The following is a 26,709-nucleotide window of genomic DNA, read 5'->3' on the forward strand; positions in this document are numbered from 1 at the left end:
CAGAAGCTGTTTCCCTCATTGCCTTGGCTTTAAGGGGGGTCTGACCCCAGGTTGTTTTCCTTCACTCTAGGCTGTCAGAAATCATATGTCCAGGGCCAACATGCATCCTTCCAAAACTTTTTCAGATTTTTATATAACCGTAATCCTTCTTTTACTAGCTGCAAATTCTTTTTGGAAACAAGTGGAAGAATTAAATACACAAACCCCTACACCTTTGCCTCGCCCCAGCTCTTTGGGACCTAACCTAAGAAAAACCCTACCCAAGCGCAGTGCTCCAGACTCAGAAAGTGCAAGTGCAAGTCCCTCAGTCGTGTCTGACTCTTTGCGACCCCATGGACTATACAGTCAATGGAATTCTCCAGGCCAGAATCCTGGAGTGGGTAGCCTTTCCCTGCTCCAGGGGCTCTTCCCAACCCAGGGATCAAACCCAGGTCTCCTGCATTGCAGGCGGATTCTTTACCAACTGAGCTATCAGGGAAGCCCCCAAACTCAGAAAATCCCATCACAAATACCAAAAGATTTACTGCAGATATTGTTACACATTATGTTACATATTATGATACAAATACATCTGAAACATTAACATATATGAGGACTGTTAAATCATTTACTGTTTCTTTTGCAAAAAGATAACTTCTTGAGGCTTTCTTACTTGTAAGAACTGAATCTGTTCTCATTTGGATCAAATCTTCGATCCTGTAGATCTGAGTCATCGTCCACTGGTAAATGAGTCTATACCTGCCCATTGACCTTGCCTGGACTATTTTATGTACAGAATGTCTGAGTCTTCACCACTAAACTATTTTATTCTTAACCAGGGCATGCCCTATGCCTTACTGACTAGATTTCCTTCTGCACTTGCAGTCCTCAGATGGCTGAATTAAAAAGGGCAGACTTCTCATAGTTGCCTCCCTGTCTTTTCCTGAATTGAACGTCTAGAGGACTCAGGAAAACACGAATTACGTTGCTTGGTAAGTTTCTTTGACTTGGGTAGGTTTCAGATCTCCTTGGAGCAGATTCCTAACTGAGAACAGATTCTTTCCTTACACACAGACTTTGTTAGGAAGGTTGGGGTACTGTGTCTATACTGAAACTGGACATCATGCAGGGTGCTGCTAACCTGCCTTTTATCCACTCCGTCTCCCATGGACCGGGCTCTGCTCACGAACAGCCTGTTCTCATGGCTTCCGGGCACTGACCTCCCTGTCACCTGGCTTTGACAGTCGTTTCTCTACCTTTAAGGCACTCACAAGTGTTGTTTGAAGTACTTTTCTTCTTGGGAACAATTCACTGACAGAGAAGAACTGGATAAGACAAACTTTCTGAGGGACTGTGGGAACCACTGGCCACTCGACATGGACTCAGCAGCAGAAGCTCCTGCAGACCGCACCAAAAGTATGAACCAGCGCTCTGCTGGCACATCCTCCAAGCTGCGAGGGTCTGTGACTAACACAGTAAGGGCTTCTCAGCTGTAGTCAAACCTTTTCCTGACCTGTGCTGGACTCTGTTCACCCCCTGACAATGCTGAGACTGGCTGCAGTAATATCCTGTGTTCCATGAAACAGGAATTCTCAGTCTGCAGTCTCCCAAGCTTGTGTGGTTTCCGCACAGGATCACTGCTTCCTGAGTCGACTCGGGGCTGAGTGCGGATCCTTCCCACCATGGCCACTGCTCTGTGCCGAAGCCCAACCCTCCTCCAGATGTTATCAGGGTAACTGTTGGGGTACCTGGAACCCCAACCCACAGAATGGGTAAAACTCTAGCTTGCCAGACTCATTTCCCACCTCCTGGAGGGAGACTCAGGCCCACGGTGTCCCCTGGAAAATACCCAGAGGACAAAAGGGCCCAATATAAAGTGGCTCGACGCCGGACCCTCATGGAGCCTGCACAGAGAGTGAATAGATGCGTGTTGACAGAGCATGCACCCACTCAACGGTGTAACTCTAGAATCAGGAAACAAACTTCTGTCCTAAAGGGATTGACCTGGGACTGAACACTCCGGTGGTATCAGGTGGAGGCAATGGTTTGGTGGCCCTGATACTCTGAGGCACACAGCGAACTAGTCTTCTCCAGAAAAGAAGAGTCACCACAGTTCAAGGCTTTGAATCCTGCTTTCCTGGGAGCATATTCATTCCATTCACTGATCTTCATTCAGTATCCCCATGTGTTTGTTTGTGAGGAAGTCCAGAAAAGGAATGTTGCAAATGGCCTGGTGAATATTACTCACTGTAATTTCTTTGGGAATCCTGGTCCAAAAAAAAAAAATGTTAATTCTCTTAAATATCTAAATTAATTATATAGAGATAATAATGAGTGACAGGCATGGTTTTGGGCCACCCTTGGGGGTGGGAAGCAGCTCTGTACCCTCTCCCCTACCACCTCTCTTCTGTTCCATTAATTCCTTTGACTCGGGAGATGTGGCCTACCCTCTTCCCGGCCAGCCCTATTTAGGGCTCAAATCTAACTTCCTACTCACAGGCATGAGATGAATTTCAAGCAGTTGGCTGAATGATTAAAGGAAAACAAAGATTTTGAAGATTGAAAAAAAAAAAGGAATGAAGTAAAGTAGAGAACAGAATATTGCTGTAGTTCAGTCTTGGCTAAATGAAAGCTGAATCAAAGCACCACAGAACTTGGGGACCATGTTTCCCATCTCTTGGAAATTATGCCAGAGCAAGTGTGATGTTAAATGTTATCAAAAGCACTGAAGTTGCTTTGTGTCTTCACAGTCAGGACCATGGTGGTGAGCAGGGGCTGCAGAGGCACTCGGCCCACTCCTGGATCTCTAGCAGGACAAGCAGCAGCAACATTATTGGAACTCCTTTGTTCCCCACTTTTTGTAAAGAGCTCTCTATAGTATCCACTGTGTTATATCCCTGTCAAGTCTGACCTAATAATCCTCTTATTTAGGTCTCTTCATGACCTCAGGTACTCTGTTAAAGTTTTAATAAATTTACAACAGCCTTTAAACAATAGAATACATTTGTTTCCTTTGAAAGGAATGCCGGGATGTGGGACAAAAGGAAAATTCAGCATCTCAATCAGTGACAGGCCACAAAGAGGCGTGGTCAGCCTGTGGGTATAGAGCCAGTGAGACTGAAGTTTAAATCTAAGTTCTATGATATATTTGCTAGGAAAGCCAGGCAAGATTACATTTCAGAGCCCACTTTGCTGATTTCTAAAGAGGGAGTATGAGTTCTGCAACAAAAAACAAATTAGGTAACGTGCAGTGCCTGGGCCCAAGTCTGAAACACTGCTATTATCTTCAATGGCAAAGAACTGGTATATATTCAACCCTGTAACATTGGAATCCTACCAAACAGTGTCTCTGCAGCAGAGACAGAGACAATACAGACCTCTCACAACCAAGAGGTAGACTCGGGCCTGCTTGGTCGTTTTGAGACAGTCCGGCTCTGAGAATGTCCCAAGCATGGACACCTCCATCTCCTATCGAACTGATTTAAAGTATAAAACATCTTGATGGGAACTAACTGTCAGGAAGTGAGAACTGTACCTGTTGTGCGATGCTGCCTGGTATCCAACTGCCAAAGCCTGTCTCAGGATGTCACTGACCAGCTGCTCTGTAGCCTGTAACAGAAGATGCTGTTACTCTAAAAATGCCACCTGCATGCTGGCCAGAGGGATGCAGCTGACCCCATCCCAGGCCCTAAATTTGGGAAACCACTGTATCTAAAGACCCAAAGTCCTTAAGGAAAAACTAAAGGTTTGAATAATAGGCCACAACTATAGAGGCCATGATTCTGAATTGTGAAGGGGGTGGTTTTCATTAATCAGACACTGCTTTAATAAAAGAAACAGATGAGGGCTATTTGTGAGGTATCCCTGCCCCTGGAGGGGATCCACCAGGAAAGAATACTGGAGCCAGGCTCTGGCTGGGTAAGGAACCTGGTTCTGTCATTCTGTTGCTGAGGGCTGGGACAGCTGTGGCTGTTTCTACTGTGACATGCAAATCACCTCCGAAAGCACTGAGAGCTTTGACTTGCACTTCAGGCTACTTAGAAAGCACTTGAAATGGCATTTAAAAATATTGTTAGTGACACTGGCACAGGAACTCTTGCAGCAGCTGCTTTGACACGCAGAGGAACTACAACTGAATTGATTTAAAAATAAGAAAGAAATCCATTTCTGTCCTTGTCTTTTTCAAAGCAGCCTGGGATCCAGTGTGTCCTGCCTGGCTGGCCCCATGGTGCTTCAGCCCCCGATAGCCCCTCTGTTGCCCACAGGCACCCACCTTCAAAAGCATGTCCTCCACCACCGACGCATACACGTTCTTATGCAGCGCCACAGGCTGCAGGGTGATCCCAATCTGGAAGAGCAAAAGAAGGCCTCTTGTTTCTATTTGTACATTAAAAACAAGCACATTTCTGATACCTAAGGAGATGTCCGGGTGGAAGGGACACTCTATAAATGTCCTGGACAAAACTCACGAAGAAGCAACACAGAATGTTAACAACCAGAAGACTGGTACCCTACTGTGCCCTGTTTCTGAAGGATTGTTGAAAATGCTATTAGAATCCTTCTCTCCTGCCCAAATCTCCTTCATGAGAGAACACAGAATCTACCATGAATTCTGACAGTGGGAGCAACACGCTGGAAAGCCTGCATCAGACTCTGAGGCCCTATTTGCAAAAGAAAGAAGATATACTTGGAAACTGCCCCATTTTTTATTTCCTCAGTAGGGGAAAAAAAGAACAGTCTCTCACTTGGGTCCCAGGCAGCCGTGCAGATGCAGTGAAGCTGCATTCTACCGGACGCAGGTGGACAGTTCTCTCCTGCAGCCCAAGGGAGTCAATGCCACATCCACTCCCTGGCAGGGCACTTGGGAGCTATTTACAGTGTCAGGGAAAGCACGTTCTGACATGCCTCTGAGATGCTTCTACTGAGTACATCTGTAGAAGGTGCTTCTACTGAGGCAAATGAGAAAAAAGGAGATGAAAAATACGAAACTGCCTACATCTAGCTGCCTTTGCTGCAATGTCATGTTCAATGAGCAAGCTCTACACGTGTGATTCACTTTCTTGCCCAAAGGCCCTGACATGGGAAAGCAAGTGCCAGACAGTTCGCCCAGCTTTACCACCTATCTCCCCAGAAAGTCTGGTGTCAGTCTCTAAGGCACCGAGCCCCAGGTTAGGGGTCTCACAGCACAGGCCTTAGCCGCCTACCTTCTGTGTGATGTCGCCAATAAATTCAGAGCCCGGTGTTGGTGGCAGGTAGAGTTTCATCTCTTCCTGTTTCTCTTCCTGTTCTTTCTTGATGTTTATCTTTAACGGCTCTGAGACGTTGAGGATGTCCACCTCCTCCTCGTTCTCCGGCTCTCTCTTCTGAAACTGCTGCAGGTCCTCCAGTTTCCGGCAGAGGTTGTCAGCGGACGAGAAAGATGATGGACACTCTAAATGAGAGGTGATGAGTCTTATGACTATGGTGACCAAAGAAAAGGGACTTTGCATCTCCAAGGGATCAACAGCCTGAGACCCAGAGAAGAAGCGTTGAGTATCAGGGAGCTGATTTCCTGTCCAGTCCTAAAGTTCTACAGACCTATAATTATAAGAACTAGTAACTCATAAGTGAGACAAGCACCAAGACAGGCATCTTGTGTTAAGACATATGTGCTATTAAGGGCAATCTGAGTCAAACAACACATAATTCTGACTCTTGCTACTAAAAATGAGGCCATCCTCCCACCTCACTGATTAAAAAAATTTTTTTTACATCTGGAGAATTTAGAAATGAACAGTGAAGAAATTAAAAATCTGCTTAGAACTGAGTACTACTACCATTTTAGTGTATACCATGCATCCCATCTTTAGCTGATTTATACAGAGCCCAACAGAGTATATATAGAGCTTTAAAAGCCAGCAGGGGCTCTAGGGATGTTCTATGCATCCCTTTCACTTTATGGTGAGTGAGTGAGGTCGACATGGGGTTAAAGACACCCAGCAGGATGGAGGCAAAGCATCCAACTCTCTACTGGCAGGACGCTCACAGATTTAATCAGTCATATTAATAAGAAAGCCCAGTACAGGAAAAATACTGTGTTTTACATACCCTGCCAGAGAAGCACAGAAATAATCAACAAGGCCTCTGCTCTCCAAAGTGCTTAGCAATAAAAATCTGAGAAACCCTCAAGGTTCTGATATTAAATACCACTGGAGATTGGAGAAAGGGGAGGCCACCCTGCATTAGGGCTCTCAGGAAAGCTTCATGAAGAAAATGAGACTTGTGTTAAGTCTTAAAGGACCCTCCAAACTGTGCCTGTGCTCCAGCCTTCCTCAGACTGGAAGGTGAAGGGTCTGTTTTTCTATAAAGATGGGGTTAAAAGGAGAAAACAATACTTATTCTTTAAGGTGAAACTCAAAACATTCTCCCCATATATCTTTATGCTCAGCGCCCCTGCACCCCCACCCACATACAGTTATTTGTATCCTTATTAAAAAACTATTCATTTTATCTGCAGCATTATTGGCTGTTTACACCTGTGCCTCCAACACCAGGCAATATACCTCCAGACTAGGTTTTTGGAGATAAAATAACAGATAAGACATTGTCCCCATCTTCAGGGAAGACAACTCATAGGTCACAAAGGAAGAAGTACTTCTTCTGAGAGGAAAGGAGGTGGCTTAAGAAAGTTCCCAAAGGAGAACTAATGCAGAGGAAGGGGCACCTGAATGAATGGTGTGTGTCTGTTGCATGCCGTGGGCTGGAACATTCCTGGCTGGGACACAACTTGGGACACTTGGGCACAAATAGTTTGGTAGGGACTGTCGGGGGGTGGGGGCGGTGTGGATAAGACACCTGGTGAGAGGTGAGTCGAGACTTTTGTTTTCCATGGCAACCCCTGGAGTCCTCGGATCTCTTTACTTCAGGTGAAGGAAAGAGAAAGAGCTCTGAGACCTGCTGGGGCTAATGTGGCCTGAAAGCCCTGGAGGCTGAGAGATGAGCATGTGCTCCAAGGAGACACCTCTCAGCTGCGAATGGTGCTGAGTACACCCCCCACCCACCGCCTTGCTTACCTGGCTCACTGTCAATCTGGGTCAGCACATCCTCGATCGAATCCCCATCGCTCCTCAGGCTTTCGGGGTCAGGTGGGGTGTAGCCATGGCAGCGACACCAGTGAGCAATGTGCTTGGTTTTAAGTGGAGTCAGATGGTGAAATCTTGGATTCTTCTCCAGTATTTCTTGTAAGACTTTTCGCATTGTCATCGCTCTTTGCCACTTAAAAAAATTAGGGGTAGGGGGGCATAATGAAATCCTTCAACTTAGGAGTGTGTTCAAATAATCACCCAATTGCAAATGACCATGCTAACCTGTTAGAATAATTTTTTTCTGAGGAAAAAAATCTGATGGTGTTTCTCCTCAGTTAAAAAAAAAAAAAAGTCTAAGAACATTTACCTAATGTTTATAAAAGAACTGAAATTCCTAAGCCTAGCCTATAAGGTGTTTCAGCTGGTCCCAGCCTGTGATCTCCCACTTTCCCGCCCTCCTCAAACCCATCGCTGACTTTCTCAAAGCTTCCTACGCACGCCTTTGTACTTGCCACTTCCTCTTATAGCCTCACTGTTTGGCAGAGTAGCTGCCACACTGAACAATAAATAGTTGACTTAATTTTAACATATTACAATTCTTTAAAAACTTTTAGAAATTTTTAGCAATGCAGGAAAAGAAAGTAGGTCTTTCAAAGGCTACCTACAAGTCTTTGGAGAATGAGATTTTTAACTAAGGAAAAAGTTCTACCATCAAATATTTAACAAAACATGCCGCAGAATTTATCACTGCTCCATATGACGATGTTTATGGAAGCAGCCAGAATGCACATGTGTTTGATTATTTTCTCCAACAGGCTCTCAGTGGTGTCCTGCATATCAAAGAGGCAGACATGGGATTACCTCAGCAGCTCTCCTTTTCCCAATGTTCCAGCCATAATACTGCTCCACAGATTTTGCAGAAAAACAGCTGGCATCTTCACCTAGAATGCACATATCCAGCAAACTCTGAATAAAGTTAAGATTTAAATAAAATCTTATTTGCTGGAGGCATGTCCAAAAAGTTTCTTTAGACCTCTTTATGGGCTATGTTCCTTACTAGGCAAGTTTGATGCAACATAATACAGAAGGGCTTGTCCTTAGAAGAGAAGGCATCTCATTCATGTGTACTCAAAACAACAGCCCTCCTTGGGAAAATCAGCTTCTGTGGTAGAGAAAGCTTCATCATGACAGGAGATTTTCTATTAAAATAAATGGCAATGGCACTCCACTGGGAGCAGACCTGAGGACTAGCCCTGGCCTATTAACTAAGCTGCCTTGAGCAACCTACATCATCACTCTGGGCTTCAGTTTTCTTAACTGTAAAATTAGACGACTAGGAAGATGGCTTCTGAACTGCCTTTAAGCTTGAACATTCTATATTTGCATCTGATTTTTTTAAAAAAGATTAAAATTTTTTTCTGCTGGGCTAGAAGAATCATTGAAAATTGACTCTGAGCTACTTCAAAATGACCCCCTAAACCCTGAGGGGAAAAAAAATAATTTTTGCTATTACAGCTGGAAAAAAAGCAGGGTAGTCTGTACTCAGCTCATCATTTCATAGTCCCATGAATGTGAAGTGATGATCTGCTTCATCCCTTCCCTCTAAATGTTCACAGGTGACCTTGCCCAAGAGCAGACACCTAAGTATCCACAGGCTGTCAGTCATGCCCTCTGTCAGAGCAACCAGGGCTGAGAAGCAAATGGTTCAGTCTTGCTAACAATGGGCAGGGACAGAGGAGACTTCACTGCTGGAGGTCTTGATAGTCATGCAGTTCTACAGAGTGAGTGACAGGAGTGTCAGATGAAAGATAAATGACTCTGGAATCAAAACTGCATGACCTATAGCTATTGTGATTTTGAACAGGTGACTCAACCTTGCTTATTCTCAGTTTTCTCATTTGTGAAATGGAGATGACACCATGTATCCTACAGAGACCATGGCTAAATAAGAAAGTATAATGAGCCTGCAGAGTCTGGCATGCTGCGGGCAAATGCTAATTATTTTCCTTATTAATAAACATTAAAAACAAATACAATTTTATATATACACTACATATTTATAATTTCTATACTATAACAAAAAAAATTCCTTCTGCAGATCAAACACAGTGAAAGTAGTAAAAGACTAACCGACTGACCAAGACAGTGTGAATGCTAAACCCTGCAAATAAGCTACAGCTGTAGCTAAACCCCACCCCCCAAGATAACTACCGTCAGTATCAATTACAACACCAAGTGATTCAAACTGACTCAATACCCCAAGCAGGTCACAGCTTTAAACCACGCTCCCGTATACTCAGTGTGGTCTTACTTTTTGCAGTAATTAATGGGATCTTCTTCACTACTGCTGTTAAGAGTTGCTGGATGGTCTCTAAATGGTCTATCCTGTGAAGGACAAAAGAAAATTTGGGTAGCGAATACATACAGTGGTTTCTCTGTGTGTGTATATACGTATGAATTTATGTATGTATTAAATATTTCTCCTTTACAAGGGAATTAAACCCAACTATATCTGCATGTCCTTCTATATATTGCCTTGTTTATAAACAAAAAGCATTTAATGCTTAAAGTCAACACTAAAACAGATGAGACCCCAGGAATGACAAATAATGCAAACTTGACATTTCATTTTATATTTTAAAATAGTCATGTAATCTTTCTGTAGTGGGACTGTCACTAGAGCAGAGACTCATAGTGTTACTACAGTTCATGCTGTCAACTCTGTGAAAGTGGCTAAGTCTCTACCGTCCAAGCAGTTTGAGGTACTTCAAAATATGCTAGAAGTGGGTTTCCCCCAGTTTGGAAATGAGAAAATCTCAGTATTTCTAGAAGCAGCACTGAGTGTGTATGGGCCATAAAAAGGCAGCTGTTTAAGACTGGGCACACGTGTGGATACTGCAACACAAAATGTACACACACCTGAGCAATTACATCATAAATTTCACACCCAAAGATGGAGCAAAGAAACTTGATGTTGGCAAGCTCAAAGGAAGGGAGACCTATAATTGCATCCAAGGCCCTTAATCAGGTGCCACTCGGAGGTCACATCGAGGTGTTAAATGAAGCCTCCTGAGCTGTGCAGCAAATGGTAATACTTGTTCACCACACATGGACAGAAGCTTCTACCCATCAAAGGGCTTAATGCATACAGAAAACTCTACATATAGTTGTCACAGGGATGGTTTTTTTCAAGTACCATAACATACTAAAAGCACAAACCCCTTAGAAAGGACTGAAATAATTACTTAATGACATAGTTTCCCAGCTCAGAACTGTCTTCTGTTTTCACTGCTGTCTGACCATCCTGGGAGGGGCCCCCTGGTGCAGGTGTTTCCGGTTCTGTCTTCACTACAAGGGAATAGAAACAATGAGAGTGCTATTAGGGCTCAATGATGGAACGACACCTGTTGACAGAAACAATGGGAACCCAGTGAGGGTGCTGCCACAGCTGCAGAGACAGCCAGGGTGCTGGGATAGCGCCTGTCGTCACGGGATCAGCAGACAAGGGGAGAACTGTTAGCCTGTGTCTCATGACAAAGGCAGGGCAATAAAATGGCTTTTAGATATTTCTTAGAAGGCTAACCACACCACTGTGGAAGACCACACACATGCACTCTTACACTTGAACAACGCCACATTAAAATACAATGCTGGCCTGTTCTAAGTTTAATATCCTATTGTTTATCATCTCTCCAGCTAAGTTTATCAACTTTTAGCATTATCTTAGTGTTCTGAGACACACAGCAAAAAACAAAAAAATCAGATCTTTTGTACTGGGAAAAATCCGAGCTCATCACATGAGGCTTTTCAGTTCAGTTCAGTTGCTCAGTTGTGTCCGACTCTTTGCGACCCCATGAACGGCAGCACACCAGGCCTCCCTGTCCATCACCAACTCCCGGAGTCCACCCAAACCCATGTCCATTGAGTCAGTGATGCCATCCAACCATCTCATCCTCTGTCGTCCCCTTCTCCTCCTGCCCTCAATCGTTCCCAGCATCAGGGTCTTTTCAAATGAGTCAGCTCTTCGCATCAGGTGGCCAAAGTATTGGAGCTTCAGCTTCAACATCAGTCCTTCCAATGAACACCCGGGGCTGATCTGCTTTAGGATGGACTGGTTGGATCTCCTTGCAGTCCAAGGGACTCTCAAGAGTCTTCTCCAACACCACAGTTTAAAAGCATCAATTCTTTGGTGCTCAGCTTTCTTCACAGTCCAACTCTCACATCCATACATGACCACTCAAAAAACCGTAGCCTTGACCAGACAGACCTTTGTTGACAAAGTAACGTCTCTGCTTTTCGATATGCTGTCTAGGTTGGTCATAACTTTCCTTCCAAGGAGTAAGCGTCTTTTAATTTCATGGCTGCAGTCACCATCTGCAGTGATTTTGGAGCCCACAAAAATAAAGTCAGTCACTGTTTCCCCATCTATTTGCCATGGAGTGATGGGACCGGATGCCATGATCTTACCAAATCTACTGACAGAAGATAACTGTGTCAGGAGCATGTGTCTTCCTTCTATAGTCTCTGATCAAAACACTATGCGTGCACACTTCTTTTGCACCAGCTCCCCTGCCGTCAGTCTATCCCCTTACGACTCACCTTGTACACGAGCACCAGTACATGCGCCTAAAGCAGCGTGCTAGTGTCATTTTCTACTCAACATCCCTCAATAGTTTCATATAAGCAAAGGTCTACAAGTGAGATACACAGTGTATCTTCCCCCTTTTCACTGATGCATAACTTGCAAAAAATGCACAAATATTAAGGGTACAGTTTGATAAATTTTACCTACATATACATCCATGCACCCAGCACCTCAATCAAAATGCAGAGTATTTCCAGTCCTCAGCCAGGGTCCCTTATGCTTCTAGCATTCCTCTCTGCCAATTCCACTTTAAATTTTATATAACTGGAATCACATCGTGTATACCCTTTTGTGTCAGCATCTTTTTGGCTATTAAAAAAAAAAAAAAAAGGAAAGCTTGTATATGTATCTGGGTGCACATATGCATGCATTTCCTAGAAGTGTACCTCCTGGAACACATGACAGATAACATGTTTAACTTTACCAGAAACTGCCAAACTCATTTCCAAAGTTATTATGTCAATTTGTAGCCCCACAAGCAGGGTATGTGAGTTCCAGTTGCTTCACATCCTTGTCAACACTTAGCAATGCAGTTCTTTTAATTCTGGTGAAAGAACAGTATCACTATGGTTTTAACTTGCATTCCTTTGACGACTGATGAGGGTGAACAACTTTTCATTTCATTGTATTTAAATATCCTCTTCTGTAAAGTGTCTGTTTATACTTCTTGCTCTTTAAAAAAAAATTCAGCGTCTTTTTCATACTGACTTTTAGGTCTTCTATATTCTGGGGAGAACTCTTTGTCAGATATATCAATTGCAAATATCTTTCAGGATGTATGTGGCGACTTTCACTCTTAAATTTTGTCCATCCGATACAGTAAAGTTCCTAGTATTAATAAAGTCTAATTTATCAATCTGTTCTTTCATGGCTGCTTTTCTTGTGTTTTCTTTGCCCAAAGTCATGAAGATATTCTCATATTCTCTTCCAGAAGCTTTACTGTTTCATCCTTCACATTTAGGTCTAGGACCCAATGCAAATTAAATTTTATGATGTAAGTAAGGTAGGGGCCAAGTTTTCTTCTTTCCCCCAAAAGGATATATCTAATTAGCCCAGTACAACTTATTGAAAAGAACATCTTTTCCCTGCTGAGTCTGTCATAAATCAGGTAAGTACTGGCTATATTCCCTGTGCTGAACAGTACATCTCTGAGCCTGTCTTACATCCAACGGTTTGTACCTTCCATTGCCTGACCCCTACATTCTGTCTGTTCTTGAACCAATACTACGCTATCTCAATTATGTAGCCTTACAGTATATATACATCTGGTGACCCAAGTCCCCCAGCTTTTTATTCAATATTGTATCAGCTACTCTAGGCCTGTGCATTCCCATATACATTTTAGACTATCTTGTCAATTTCTACACAAACACCAAAACAACACTAGAGATTCTGACTGGGACTGTACTGAACCCATGTCCTTTAGGGAGACAGACTAAAATCAGGTATTTCAGTAAATTTATATAATTAATTGTAATTGTATATCCTTCAAGTTCTTTTAGGTCTTTAAGTTTCTCTCATAAATATTTAGTGGATCGTTGGCAGTTAATTTCTATATAGAACTCGAAGTGGCTTTTATATGTATAACAACTTGTATTGAGTGACCTTGCTAATTCCACTGTCAGCAAGACATCTTCCCCCAACCCCTAGTGATTCTGAGACGTCAAGAAACAGAAGGAAGCCCTCAGAAAAAGTTCAGACACTCTAGTTCTGTAGATGCAAGTATATGCTATTTATTTATTTGGCCACATGGCACTGCTTGTGGTTCTCTTAGTTCCTCAGCTGGGGACTGAACCTGCCATAGAGTGAAAGCACCAAGTCCTAACTACACCAGGGAATTCCTGTAAATACAATAATTTAATCTGGCACTCAATCACAAAATCATATAATCAGTATTTTCAGGTTGGGAGAGCTATTTACTGGATAGGCTCTTCTAAGACTTACATATAATAGCCCCAAACTGGAAACAAACCTAATGTCCACCAACAGGAGACAGGATAAACATACTATGGTCTATCCATTCACCTCTACAGTATGGAATACTACTTAGCAACAACATGGCTGAATCTCAAAAAACACTGAGTGGGTGAATTAAATCAGACACAAAAGAATGCATGTGCTTCCATTCACATGAAGTTAAAAAACAGACACGATTAATCTATCATAGAAATTGAAACAGTGGCTGCCTACAGGGGATGAGAATTCCTATAGTGTGAATGGGATGCTAGGTTCATGCAGTTGTCAAAATTCATCAAATGGTATGCTTAATTAAAATCAAAACAGAAATGCTCTGGTCCAGTCCAAAATTAACTGAATCAGAATCTGTATGAGGACTATGATACACACCTGCTACTGAGGAGAGATGCTGGTTTAGGTTAGCATCTTTCATCATGACTGACATACTTCTCCTATAAGAACTAATCAGTAAATACTTTAGGCTTTGTGGGTCATGTGAACTCAGCTGGAATGACCAAACTCTGAGGCTGCAGTGCACACACGGACAATATACAAATGAATCGGCATGGCCATGTGCCAATACTGCTAAGTCACTTCAGTCATGTCCAACTCTGTGCGACCCCATAGGCTCCCCCGTCCCTGGGATTCTCCAGGCAGAAACACTGGAGTGGGTCGCCATTTCCTTCTCCAATGCATGAAAGTGAAAAGTCAAAGTGAAGTCACTCAGTCGTGTCCAACCCTCAGTGACCCCATGGACTACAGCCCACCAGGCTCCTCCATCCATGGGATTTTCCAAGCAAGAGTACTGGAGTGGGGTGCCATTGCCTTCTCCGATGTGCCAATAAACACCCTACGTATTTTTGAAGCGACTGATTCATGAATGCTGAAATTCAAGGGAGTCTTATGATAGTAATGTCTTGCATAAAACTTCTGGGCAAACATACTGTGGGAAATGACATACCTTTTGTAACAGCTGCTGGAGCAGAGCTGGGGACAACTGGAGTTGGGGCAGCCACAGGCAGAATGGCAGGTGATTTGCTGGTAGAAAACGATTGAACCACTAACAGGCAAAAGAGGAGGGGAGGATATAAGAAATACATAAATTATTTTAATGAAAATAATCTATCTCCCAGGTGACAGCTCTACTGTAGATGACTAGCACAAAAACAATTTCAGTGTAACAGAAATGGTAAGGTCCTTGCTTTACACAGATTTATAAGGTGGGCTGTTTACTATTAGTACCAGGGTAACTGAGCTGTTATTGTCAACCGTGGAAATGCAGGCTTGGTCACTAACCTCAGAAAGTAAAAACCCAATAGACCTGTACTCTCATAAATGTTTAAGATCTACTTCCCTGCTCAACTTTAGAAATGAGCAGCTATTTAGAAGTCAATGGATCACTTGGGTGTTACTTTCAGTCCCAGAGCTGGTGCTAGGAAGTATGGTGACAGCTCAAGGGCAGGCTGTACAAGGCAGGAGTGGCCACCAAAGGACGGACTACAGACCTTCCCACCAGACAGACCCTCCCACCAGACACACCCTCCAGGCAGAGAGACTGGAGAGACAACCACACCCAACAGGTGAAGGACTCACCTTTATTCACAGGCATCAGTATCGTCTGCACACCTCCAGACGTGTTTACACTGAGTGGTTTGAGCTGGCTGGGGATCGTCAGGACAGCCTGCTGGGGATTGGATTGACTGGAGTGAATCTTTAACAATCCTAAAATAAGTTGGAAGATAAGGCCAAGCTGAAGATCAGATGCTTCCTTAAAGTTCCTGCCTTCTTTAGCATTCACATTTTCTCACAGCAGGATGTTCTTAGGACATTTACTCTTTCCATAAAGAAAGAGCCAGAAGCATGAGGCAATGGATGAAGCAGGTTTCTCAAGGAGACAATGATGCAACAATAATGATTTATTTTTTACCCTGCTATCATAATACAAAAATTTTTGAAAAAGTGGAAATAATAGAAAAAAGCCACAGAGTCCTACTGCAGAGACAACCAGTATCATTATTTTGAGATAGTTTTTCTCAATGTTAGTTTTCTATGACTATTTGTTTTACATACAGCTGTGATACAAACTGGATGTAAAATTTTGTATTTTTGGTTTGGATAATTATCATTTTCCTACTTGAAAACCTTCTCTGGCTCTGGTCTGCCTAGAGTATGTTTCCAAAATTAGTCAAACACAAGGAGTCCATTTTAATCTGGTCCTAATTTATCTACATCTCCTTCACAACATCTCTACCGTATCTAATGCTTCAATCTATGTACTCACCAGAACTTGCAGTTTCCTATCTTTGTGCAGCCTTTATTTTTCAAACCAGATAGTCTCCACTTATTTTAGAAAGGTTCATCCTCTCCTACTTCGCTTTAAAGCAATTTCCATACTCCCATTTCCATCATAAAACTATTCTAGGCATTCAGAGGGCCAGTGGAAGAGTGACAGAAAGAGTACACAAGAAACAGCGGAAATGCATGTTAGAAAAACCTAAGAATACCAACAGAGGCTAAAGGTCCTTTAAGGCACTGGAATGCAGTTGGATCTCAAATACTTTCAAGAACAAAGCCTTCAATAAACAAAATCATTCTCTGGAATCAGTGAATGTTAGATCGTCAAGCAGTAGTTAGTTACTGAGATGTGCCCCCAACCCCCGCCCAAGAGTACAATTACCTGTTTCTTCATATTTTAACAATTCTTATTTCTATTTTAATACTATACTATACGCTTATCAGTTGAAAAGTTACAAAGGGCTAAAAGGCATATAACTAAAAACAGCCATCCTTTGCTCCACCTCCCTGTCTTCATCTTGTTCACAGGTAGCATCCACTTTTAACCCTTTTGGTCTTTTAAAACAATGTGTATATTGTAGGCCTTGATTCAATTTGATGTAACATTTTAATGCTACACACTGACTATTAGGGTAGATAAGCTTTAGACCCTATCTTCCCTCTCCTCCAATAGTGGCCTCTATTGATCCAAAGAATACCATGATACTATGATTCCATTTCATTTTCTGGAGTTAAAAATTTTCTTCCTTTTCATCTGCTTATTTAGTTCTCTTTCAACAACATACCAAAGTCTTCCCATGTCCTTCAAAAACACTACAAACCTCCCCCCAAATACAGAGTTCTCCTCCATATGGTCAAACCTCTTAAATAATTTACACTTCCATTTTTAAAGTCAGAGCTATCCTTCCCAGGGTGCTCTGATCTGCTTGCTCCATCTAGACTGCTGGTTTCTAGGCCTGCGGCCAAGGTCTCAGCTGTAGAACATACTTCATAGCTACCCTGAGAGTTCCCTTTGCCTTCCTTCTATTTTTGTCCTTTTTCCTGGTCTACATCTCTTAGCTCTGATGAAACATATATTTTAATTATGCTCCGAGACAGAATCTAGAAAATACATTTGAAAGGCTGCCTGTCAGAAAATATCTACCCTCATACTTAGTAAAGATTGGGCCAACTGCAGAACTCTAGACTACAAGAATTCCCCTCTAGAATTTTGAAAAGCAAAAATTTTGAAAACCAGCTTCCAGTACTGCTACTGAGAAATCCAATGATAATGTAATTACTAAACTTTTCTGTTTACTTCTGGAACTCCTTTTAGTCTGATATTGCCAGAGGTCCCTAATACAGCAAAGTTTCTTTCTTAGTTTAGTGTCTACTTCTTGGTCTGTCCCCTGCTTCCATCTTGTGCCCCACAGATTAATCTAAATGCTATAGCCAATGACTTATTAAAAGATACAGGCAGTTCATGTTACTCCTTAGTGGAAGACCCCTACAATGGCTTCTCTTGAAGTAAAAATCAATGTTTTTACAATGATCCACAAAGGCCCTATGTGATTTGGCCCCATCACTCTGACTTTACCTCCTAGTACTCTTTCCCTTGCTTACTCTGTTCCAGTCACAATGGGAATCTTGTTCAAAATAGTTTGTAATGCACACAAAAAAATTAATTGAAAAATTATAAAGATTATGCTACTGCTAAGTTGCTTCAGTCGTGTCCGACTCTGTGCGACCCCATAGACGGCAGCCCACCAGGCTCCCCTGTCCCTGGGATTCTCCAGGCAAGAACACTGGAGTGGGTTGCCATTTCCTTCTCCAATGCATGAAAGTGAAAAGTGAAAGTGACATCACTCAGTTGTGTCCAACTCTTAGCGACCCCATGGACTGCAGCCTACCAGGCTCCTCTGTCCATGGGATTTTCCAGGCAAGAGTATTGGAGTGGGGTGCCATTGCCTTTATACCTCAATTTAAAAAAACAAGAATCCACACACACAAAATTAATGGATAGTAGAAAATAATGAGTCTCTTATTCATTTCTTACAATAGTAATTCCTTCCACTTCTATAATTTCTACTCCAGTGCTAATACACTACCTCTAAACATTCAGTTAGCAGAGAACAAGCAATCCTCATAAAAGAAAAATTGGTCAATCTTAACTGAGGGGTAGAAACCATGGGAAAATAAATGAGCCTTAATGTTTTGGTACTTAACCATCCAAAAAGCAAATGAAACATAGGGTTTTGATTTGGAGTCATAAATGGAACTTATGTGCAAAGTACATCGTGTGAAATGTTGGGCTGCATGAAGTTCAAGCTGGAATCAAGACTGACGGGAGAACTATCAATAACCTCAGATATGCAGATGACACCATCCTAATGGCAGAAAGCGAAGAGGAACTAAAGAGCCTCTTGATGAAGGTGAAAGAGGACAGTGAAAAAGCTGGCTTAAAACTCAACATTCAGAAAGCTAAGATCATGGCATCTGGTCCCATCACCTCACTGTAAATAAATGGGGAAAAAATGGAAATAGTGACAGACTTTATTTTCTTGGGCTCCAAAATCACTGTGGATGGTGACTGCAATCACGAAATTAAAAGACTTGCTCCTTGGAAGAAAAGCTATGACAAATCGAGATAGCGTATTAAAAAGTAGAGACATCACTTTGCCAAAAAAGGTTCATATCATCAAAGCTATGGTTTTTCCAGTTGTCATGTATGGATGTGAGAGTTGGACCATAAAGAAAGCTGAATACCGAAGAATTAATGCTTTTGACTGGAGAAGACTCCTGAGAGGCCCTTGGACTGCAAGGAGATCAAATCAGTTAATCCTAAAGGAAATCAACCCTGAATATTCATTGAAACAAATGATGCTGAAGCTCCAAAACTGGCCACCTGATGTGAAGGGCTGCTGACTCACTGGAAAAGACTCTGATGCTGGGAAATACTGAAGGCAGGAGAAGACAACAGAGGATGAGGTGGTTGGATAACATCACCAATTCAATGAACACGAGTTTGAGCAAAATCCAGGAGACAGCAAGGACAGGGAAACCTGACATGCTGTAGTCCATGGGGTCACAAAGAGTTGGACACAAGTGAGCAACTAAACAACAATGGAATCTAGTGATAATAACAACATGGTTGGTTCTCCCTTGGGCTGGCCCACTGTTCTAACAGTGTCTCCCACTCTAATAAACTATATTTCCCTCTCATTCTGTCTCATCTCTGGAAATTCTTTTCCAACGTGTGCTCGGACCACGGCATTTCTGGTGGCTTGTACAGGGAACCTGGGGTCTCTTCCCCCACCTCCTCGCTTCTCCTTTCTCATAGGGACCCTCTGCCACCAGGCAAGTGCTGTGGAAGCAACTGAGGAACTCTGGCCAGGGTTACCCTCTGGTGTGTTCCAAAGGCCCCACTGCTCACTGTGCCCCAGTAGCTGCCACCTGAATGGGTAAGGGTCTCTCTTTTGTCTTCTTTACAACTGAGGACTAGGCCAACCAATATTGTGTGGGCACGGGTCAGGCACTTAGAAGCCATTAAGGCACCTGCCACATGAAGACTGTCATGTGAGGATAAGGGGGACATGAAATGCATCAGGCCACAAGGGCATCCACCCTCAGCAAGACAATTTCTGTGGACCGTGTCAGGCACAAAGTGGTTGAACCAAAAGAGACCACTGTCCCCTGGCCACTGCCTCCCTGAAAGGATTTAAGGTGGATTCCTCAGCCTTAAAAAAAAAGAAAAACAAAAATACCCTCATAAAAAAAATTTGGTCAATTTTAATTGGGAGGTAGAAACCATGGGAAAAATAAACGAGAATTTCCACAAAATTTTTTTTGTTAGTTTTGAAAATACCCAAGTGTTGTCAAGATGATTTATTTAGACTGAAGAGCTCACAAGCCTGTGCTTTTATTTTAGCAAACTATATGCAGTAACAGGGAAGAATATCCACAATCTTTATGCAAAGGGACTGGGGCATGTGTTGTTGTTTAGTTGCTAAGTTGTGTCCAACGCTTTAAGACACCATGAACTGCAGCACTCCAAGCTTCCCTGTTCTTCATTATATCCCAAGGTTTGCTCAAACTCATGTCCAGTGAGTCAGTGATACCATCCAACCATCTCATGTCGACCCCTTCTCCTCCCACCCTCAATCTTTCCCAGCATCAGGGTCTTTTCCAATGAGTTGACTATATGTATGTGTATGTATTTATGTATGTTTCTCTGTATGTACATATGTGTCTGTAAATGATATATGTTATTGTTAAGTCACTAAGTAATGTCTGACTCTCTGCAACCCCATGGACTGTATGTAGCATGCCATGCCCCTCTGCACTCCACTATCTCCCTGAGTTTGCTCAAATTCATGTCCATTGAGTTGCTGATGCTATCCATCTCATCCTCTGTTGCCCCCTTCTCCTTTCTGCCCTCAATCTTTCCCAGCATTAGGGTCTTTCCAGTGAGCCGGCAGTCAGATTTTTCTCTAAAATAGTTATGGAGAACAACAACAGTAAGCAAACCTTCGGTTTTTACAGCTTTTTGAATTTCAGAATTGTAGGTAAGGGAACGTGGACTAACAACGATGATACTAAAAATGACAATAGCAGCAATTATTTATATAATCATTACTACATGTCAGACAGTACCCTAGGCATTTAAACTTCATGAAGTAAGCATTAGGCAATCCAGCTTCAGGATTTGTGCTCTAGCTTACCCAAAGAAGTAAAAGGCACACTTTTCTGAGGCCATTCAGTATGGGCATGGAGACAGGACACATTTTACCAAACCTCAGGCATGTCATTCTGACACAACTTAATACAGTAACTACTGTTAAAAACCATGTCTTGGACTCAAAATTTACATCTTTACGTTTAAAATTTTACATTTTATGTACTTTATGAAAGCAAAAAGAAATGTAGGATGTTTTGCTATAAGCTCCATTCAAAACTGATGAGAAATTCCCAGAGTTCCAGATGGCTGAAGTTTTACTATATCACTTAAAAATTCTTACTCAATCCATAAAAACATTTCAGACTTGAAAATTTATACCTACATTTTAAATAATACTTCATCTAGAAAGAAGCTATATGAAAAATGCCTCCAAGTTAATGGTTTTTAATAATTTATTATACAAAATTTTGGGGAGAGTCCCTTGGACTGCAAGGAGATCCAACCAGTCCATCCTAAAGGAGATCAGTCCTGGGTGTTCATTGGAAGGACTGATGCTGAAGCTGAAACTCCAATACTTTGGCCACCTCATGTGAAGAGTTGACTCACTGGAAAAGACCCTGATGCTGGGAGGGATTGGGGGCAGGAGGAGAAGGGGACGACAGATGCGATGGCTGGATGGCATCACCAACTCGATGGATCTGAGTCTGAGTGAACTCCAGGAGTTGGTGATGGACAGGGAGGCCTGGCGTGCTGTGATTCATGGGGTCGCAAAGAGTCGGACACAAATGAGCTGAACTGAGGACCTTCCAGAAATATTCTAGGCCAAAGAAGGGAAAGGGAAATAAAATGATGATACAACTGACCTGACACTGTGGCTTTTCCAGAGATGGGGTTTGGTGTGGACACCAGGGACGTGGCGCTGATGACAGAGGGGGCAGGAGCCTTGCAGGATCCCACAGCGGCCTGGCTCACACACACTTGCTGCTGTCCGGAAGTTTTCATGACAGAACCCACAGTAGACGATGAACCAGGAGTTGTTCCTTCTGACTGCTAAACCATAAAACCAGAAACAATAAAAATTAAGAAGAAAGTAGTGTAACTTACTTAGAACAGTGACTGCCATGTAGCACACCCAAAATATTAGCTAATAGCTGTTATTAACTACCTATTCAATGTCATGCCACGTAAAAAAATTGCTTCTTTAGTTTGGCAGTTCCTATGCTTTCAGACTTCATGGACCAGGACATTTTAAAAATTTCAAAATGAGGACGTATTATAGGATTACCACATTAAGAAATTCACCACCTATTTATCACTTTATAAAATAAGGTCTGTCTAGCCAAGGCTATGGTTTTCCCAGTAGTCATGTATGGATGTGAGGGCTGAACTATAAGAAAGCTGAGCGCTGAAGAACTGAGGCTTTTGAACTGTGGTGATGGAGAGGACTTTTGAGAGTCCCTTGGACTACAAGGAGATCAAACCAGTCAGTCCTAAAGGAAATCAATTCTGAATATTCTTTGGAAGGACTGATGCTGAAGATGAAACTCCAATACTTTGGCCACCTGATGCAAAGAAATGACTCACTGGAAAAGACCCTGGTGCTGGGAAAGATTGAAGGCGGGAGGAGAAAGGGACGACAGAGGATGGGATGGTTGGATGGCATCACCGACTCAATGGACATGAGTTTGAGTAAACTCCGGGAGTTGGTGATGGACAGGGAGGCCTGGCGTGCTGCAGTCCATGGGGTCACATAGAGTCGGACATGACTGAGGGACTGAACTGACTGATAAAACAATATTTCAACTTATCACCCGCAATCAGACATAATCTCAGAATGTGAGAATGGAATAGTATGACTTTATTAAAAACTCAGTATAATATTTTAAAGTTTGTCATATTATTCAACAAACATCTATACAAAGCACAGTGTTAAATATTAGGGTCCCGAGATAAAAGCCCTCAAGGAGAGGGTTACCAGACAGTGAAGAAGGCTGCAGCAGGCAAGGGTACAAGACAGCATGACAAGTGAGAGGGTCACTCCTTCAGCCTAGGGATGGGAGGGAGAGAACTGGGAGCGTTAGGGATATCTTGAAGACAGGAAAAGGGGGAAATAAGAGGGTCTTCCCTGGAAGGAGAGAGCATGCAGAAAGTCAGAGGGGTAAGAAAGAGCGTATGTTCAAGGAACTGCAAAGTAGAGTGGTATGAGTAGGCATGTGAGGAGAAGCAGTAGTTGCAGGAGGTGTGAAGCCTGGGAAGTGAGCATCTTGGGATGTCAAGACAATTCAAAAGGGAAACAGACTTTTCAACAAATGTTGCTGGCCAACTGGATACTTACAAACAGAAGAATAAAGTTTGGCCCCCTATCTCATACTGTATACAAAGGCTAATTCAAAATGGACAAAGAGGTAAATGTAAGGGCCAAAACTAGAAAACTCTTAGAAGAAAACATAGGCTTATATTTTCTGACTTTGGATTAGGCAATGGTTTTTTACTAGCATAAACATAAGCAATAAAAGAAAAACTGATAGGGGACTTCCCTGGTGGTGCAGTGGATAGGAATCCACCTGCCAATGCAGGGAACATGGGTTTGATCCCTGGTCCAGGAGGATTCCACATGCCATGAAGCAACTGAGCCAATGTGCCACCACTACTGACCTGCAAGCTGCAACTACTGGGGTCTGCATGCTCTAGAGTCACACACCACAACCAGTGAGCCTGTGCACCCAAGGCCTGTGCTCTGCAACAAGTGAAACCACTGCAATGAGGAGCCCACACACTGCAACAAAGAGTAGCCCCTGCTTGCCACCACTAGGGAAAGCCCATCTGCAGCAACCAAGACCCAGTGCAAAGAATCTGCCTGTCAATGCAGGAGACATGGGTTCAATCCCTGATCCAGGAAGATGCCACATGCCACAAAACAACTAAACCTGCGAGCATGGCCACAACTCTTCAGCCCATGCACTAGAGCCCATGAACTAGAGCCCAGGACCCACAACTACTGAGCCCATGAGCCCTAGAACCTGCACTCCGTAACAAGAGAGGCCACAATGATAAGCCCATGCACCGCAACCAGAGAGTAACCCCCTGCTCTCCACAACAAGAGAAAAGCCTGTACAGCAATGAAGACTCAGCACAGCCAAAAATAAATAATAAAAATTATTTTTTTAAAACTCTATTAAAAAGAAAACAGGTAAATAGGACTTCATCAAAGTTAGTTTTGTGATTCAAGAAAGTGAAAAGACAGATAAGAAAGGAGAAAATTTTTGCAAATCCGGTAAAAGACTTGTATCTAGAATATACAAAGAGTTCCTACAACTCAGTAACAGAAAGAGAGTAAATAACCCAACCAAATAATGGGTAAAGGACCTGAATAGACATTTCTCCAAAGAGAATATACAAATGGCCAGTAAGTATGTGAAAAGATGCACAATATCACTAGCCATCAGGGAAATGGATATCAAAACCACAGTGAAATACCACTTCACACCCACTACAATTGCTAAAACAAACAAACAAAAGCTCCAAACAAAAACAACAAACATGGACAATTATCAGCAAAGACTGGAAAAACTTTGAACCCTCATACATTGCTGGTGGGACTCTAAAACAGTGCAGCTGCTTGGGAAACCAGTTTAGTAGTTCTTCAAAATGTTAAATGTAGTTACTATATCATTTAGCAATTCCTTCCTAGGTATAAAGACAAGATAAATGAAAACACAGGATTATATAAAAGGGCTTCCCTCATGGCTCAGCTGGTAAAGAATCCACCTGCAACATAAAACTTGTACACAAATGTTCATGGCACCATTAATCATTATAATCAAAAGGGGAAAACAGCCCAAATATCCACTAACTGATGAATGGAGAAACAAAATCCATAACACTGAATATTATTCGGCTATAAAAAGGAATAAGTACTAACACATGCTATAAAATATATGAACCTTGAAATTATGCTAAGCAAAAAAAGCCGGTCACAAGAAAGTAGATTAGAAGCTGCCTAAGACTTGGAAGAAGGAGGAAGGAAATGGGAGTGACTACTACTGGGTACTAAGTTTCTTTTTGGAGTAATAAAAACAAAAAGTTCTAGAATTAGATAGAAGTGATCGAAGGGGACGACAGAGGATGAGATGGCTGGATGGCATCACTGACTCGATGGACATGAGTCTGAGTGAACTCCAGGAGTTGGTGATGGACAGGGAGGCCTGGCATGCTGCAATTCATGGGGTTGCAAAGAGTTGGACACGACTGAGCGACTGAACTGAACTGAACTGATGGTTATACAACCCCGAGAATAAAAACCACTGAACTGTATACTTTAAAATGGTGAATTTTGTGGTATGTGAATATTTGAATTTTTTTTAAAAAGAGCAATTAGAGTGCCCATTAGTGTGCCTGATGACTAGCTTATGTTGTGTGTGTTTTTTTAACTGATTTTATGCTTCATTATGATTTTCCACTATCGTACTACTTCTCACCTGTTGTGCAGGCCCATTTGCTGAGAGGGCTACAGCTGGGGAAGTGGCAGTTGTGATAACCCCTCCTGCAACTCTCAGCATTGTGGTTCCAGGCTTTGAGAGCTGGGACGTGGCTGGTACAGACTTCAAGGTGCTATCAGATATTTTCATTAGAGACGCCTGTCCCCCTGGGGCTGCCTGCAGAAACAAAACAGGTTGGAGTAATAATGTTACCCTGGTTAACAGGCACAATTCAATCTTTACCTATATATCCACCCCCCAACCCCCAACACATCCCCAAGAAAGCCTTGCTAATCAAAACTATATGAAGTATTTATTTGTGTACTTTCCAACAAACTCTCAAGTTTATGACCTTTTAATACAAACGTTCCTTTATCCCTGATGTAGACCAAGTAAATGAATGTATTTGCAAGTCCCTGTTTGGCAACTGTGCCTTCAAAGGTAGGAGACATTTGTTATTAAAAACCTGAGCCCAAAATGCTCCTAAATGTAACACATAATGTTTAGACATGAAAATCTAATCAAGGGCTAGATTTAAATGGGTAATTTAATGGTGCTAGTACAGGCATAGCATTTAGCTTTTGAGACTCATTCAACAAATTATAGTTTTAGAGGTTTAAGTCAGGGTTCAGCAAACTTTTTCTATAAAAGGCATGACTAAGCATTTTCAGTTTTGCAGGTTGGTTAAATTATTGCATGGAGTCATGACTAGAATCCAGAAGAAGCAATCATGACATTAATCTATATCGGGGTCTCACGCAAATTAAAATCACAATGGGATATCACTTCATACTCACAAAAATGGCTAAAATTTAAAAGAATGATGATACTCTGTTGTGAGGATGTACAGTAACTAGAACTCTCCCACATTACTCATGGGAGAATCAAATGGTACAACCACTTTGATAATGACAGATATAAAACTATCCATCAGTTTCTTATATTTACCCCATGACCTAGCTATTCTACTATACAAATGATCTGTATAAGAATGCTCATAACAGTATCATTCATAAGTCAAAACCTGGAAATAATCTAAGTATCCATCAATAGGAGAGTAGAGTCAAGCAACAAAACATTATTCAAGAATCAAAAATCAAAAATCAATACACACATGGATAAATCTCAAAAACACTCTGTTCAACAACAGAAGCTAAAAAAAACTATAATTGATATGAAGCTCAAGAACAGACAAAAGCTGCTCTGGTAACAGAAATAGAAAAATGGTAACAGAAAAAAGTGGAATGAGAAATGAAGGTTATGTTTTAGAGTGATGGAAATGCTCTGAAGCGTGACTGGGATAGGCTTGAAAGAGCACAGACATCCATCCAACTCACTGAGCAGTACACTGTGATGTGCGCATTATTCAATGCAAATTATACCTTAGTAAAAAGCAACAGCAAAGGTCTTAGCTGTGGCAGAACAAAAAAAGAAAGTCACTGCATAGGGTGCAACATGAGCAGATTAGAAGAAATTTGCTAAGATTTTAAAGAACTGCCTAAAGAATTCTGGAGCCTTATATCTGTTTAACATAGCAAAGAGCATCTGATCAAAGGGAATTCAACACTCAAGGAAACCAAATGCTGGTAATCTGAAAAGATCAACAAAACTGATAAACCTTCTAACTAGACTGAT

The 26,709-nt window shown here is 42.1% G+C and overlaps 1 protein-coding gene across 9 annotated transcripts in view; it reads right to left on the bottom strand.

Annotated features, from left to right (window-relative positions):
- Positions 1-502: 502 nt before the first annotated feature.
- The window catches only part of YEATS2 (YEATS domain containing 2), a 102,592-nt gene continuing 76,385 nt past the window's right edge, over positions 503-26,709 (bottom strand). For 5 of the 9 annotated variants that reach the window (XM_027539735.1, XM_027539764.1, XM_027539721.1 and 2 more), the window contains 12 exons: positions 25,075-25,251; positions 21,460-21,646; positions 15,238-15,366; positions 14,606-14,704; positions 10,289-10,391; positions 9,355-9,428; positions 7,905-7,984; positions 7,032-7,233; positions 5,184-5,410; positions 4,253-4,327; positions 3,515-3,588; positions 503-2,246 (listed from right to left, as the gene is read on the bottom strand). In XM_027539735.1, the coding sequence (XP_027395536.1) occupies positions 2,138-2,246; positions 3,515-3,588; positions 4,253-4,327; positions 5,184-5,410; positions 7,032-7,233; positions 7,905-7,984; positions 9,355-9,428; positions 10,289-10,391; positions 14,606-14,704; positions 15,238-15,366; positions 21,460-21,646; positions 25,075-25,251 (1,536 nt within the window). In that variant the 3' untranslated portion in view covers positions 503-2,137. Of the gene's footprint in view, positions 2,247-3,514; positions 3,589-4,252; positions 4,328-5,183; positions 5,411-7,031; positions 7,234-7,904; positions 7,985-9,354; positions 9,429-10,288; positions 10,392-14,605; positions 14,705-15,237; positions 15,367-21,459; positions 21,647-25,074; positions 25,252-26,709 lie in introns of those variants that run through there. The other 4 variants (XM_027539755.1, XM_027539746.1, XM_027539772.1 and 1 more) reach the window with 3 other exon arrangements.

Source organism: Bos indicus x Bos taurus, chromosome 1 (genome assembly GCF_003369695.1).
Source record: "Bos indicus x Bos taurus breed Angus x Brahman F1 hybrid chromosome 1, Bos_hybrid_MaternalHap_v2.0, whole genome shotgun sequence".
Taxonomy (NCBI): Eukaryota; Metazoa; Chordata; class Mammalia; order Artiodactyla; family Bovidae; genus Bos; species Bos indicus x Bos taurus.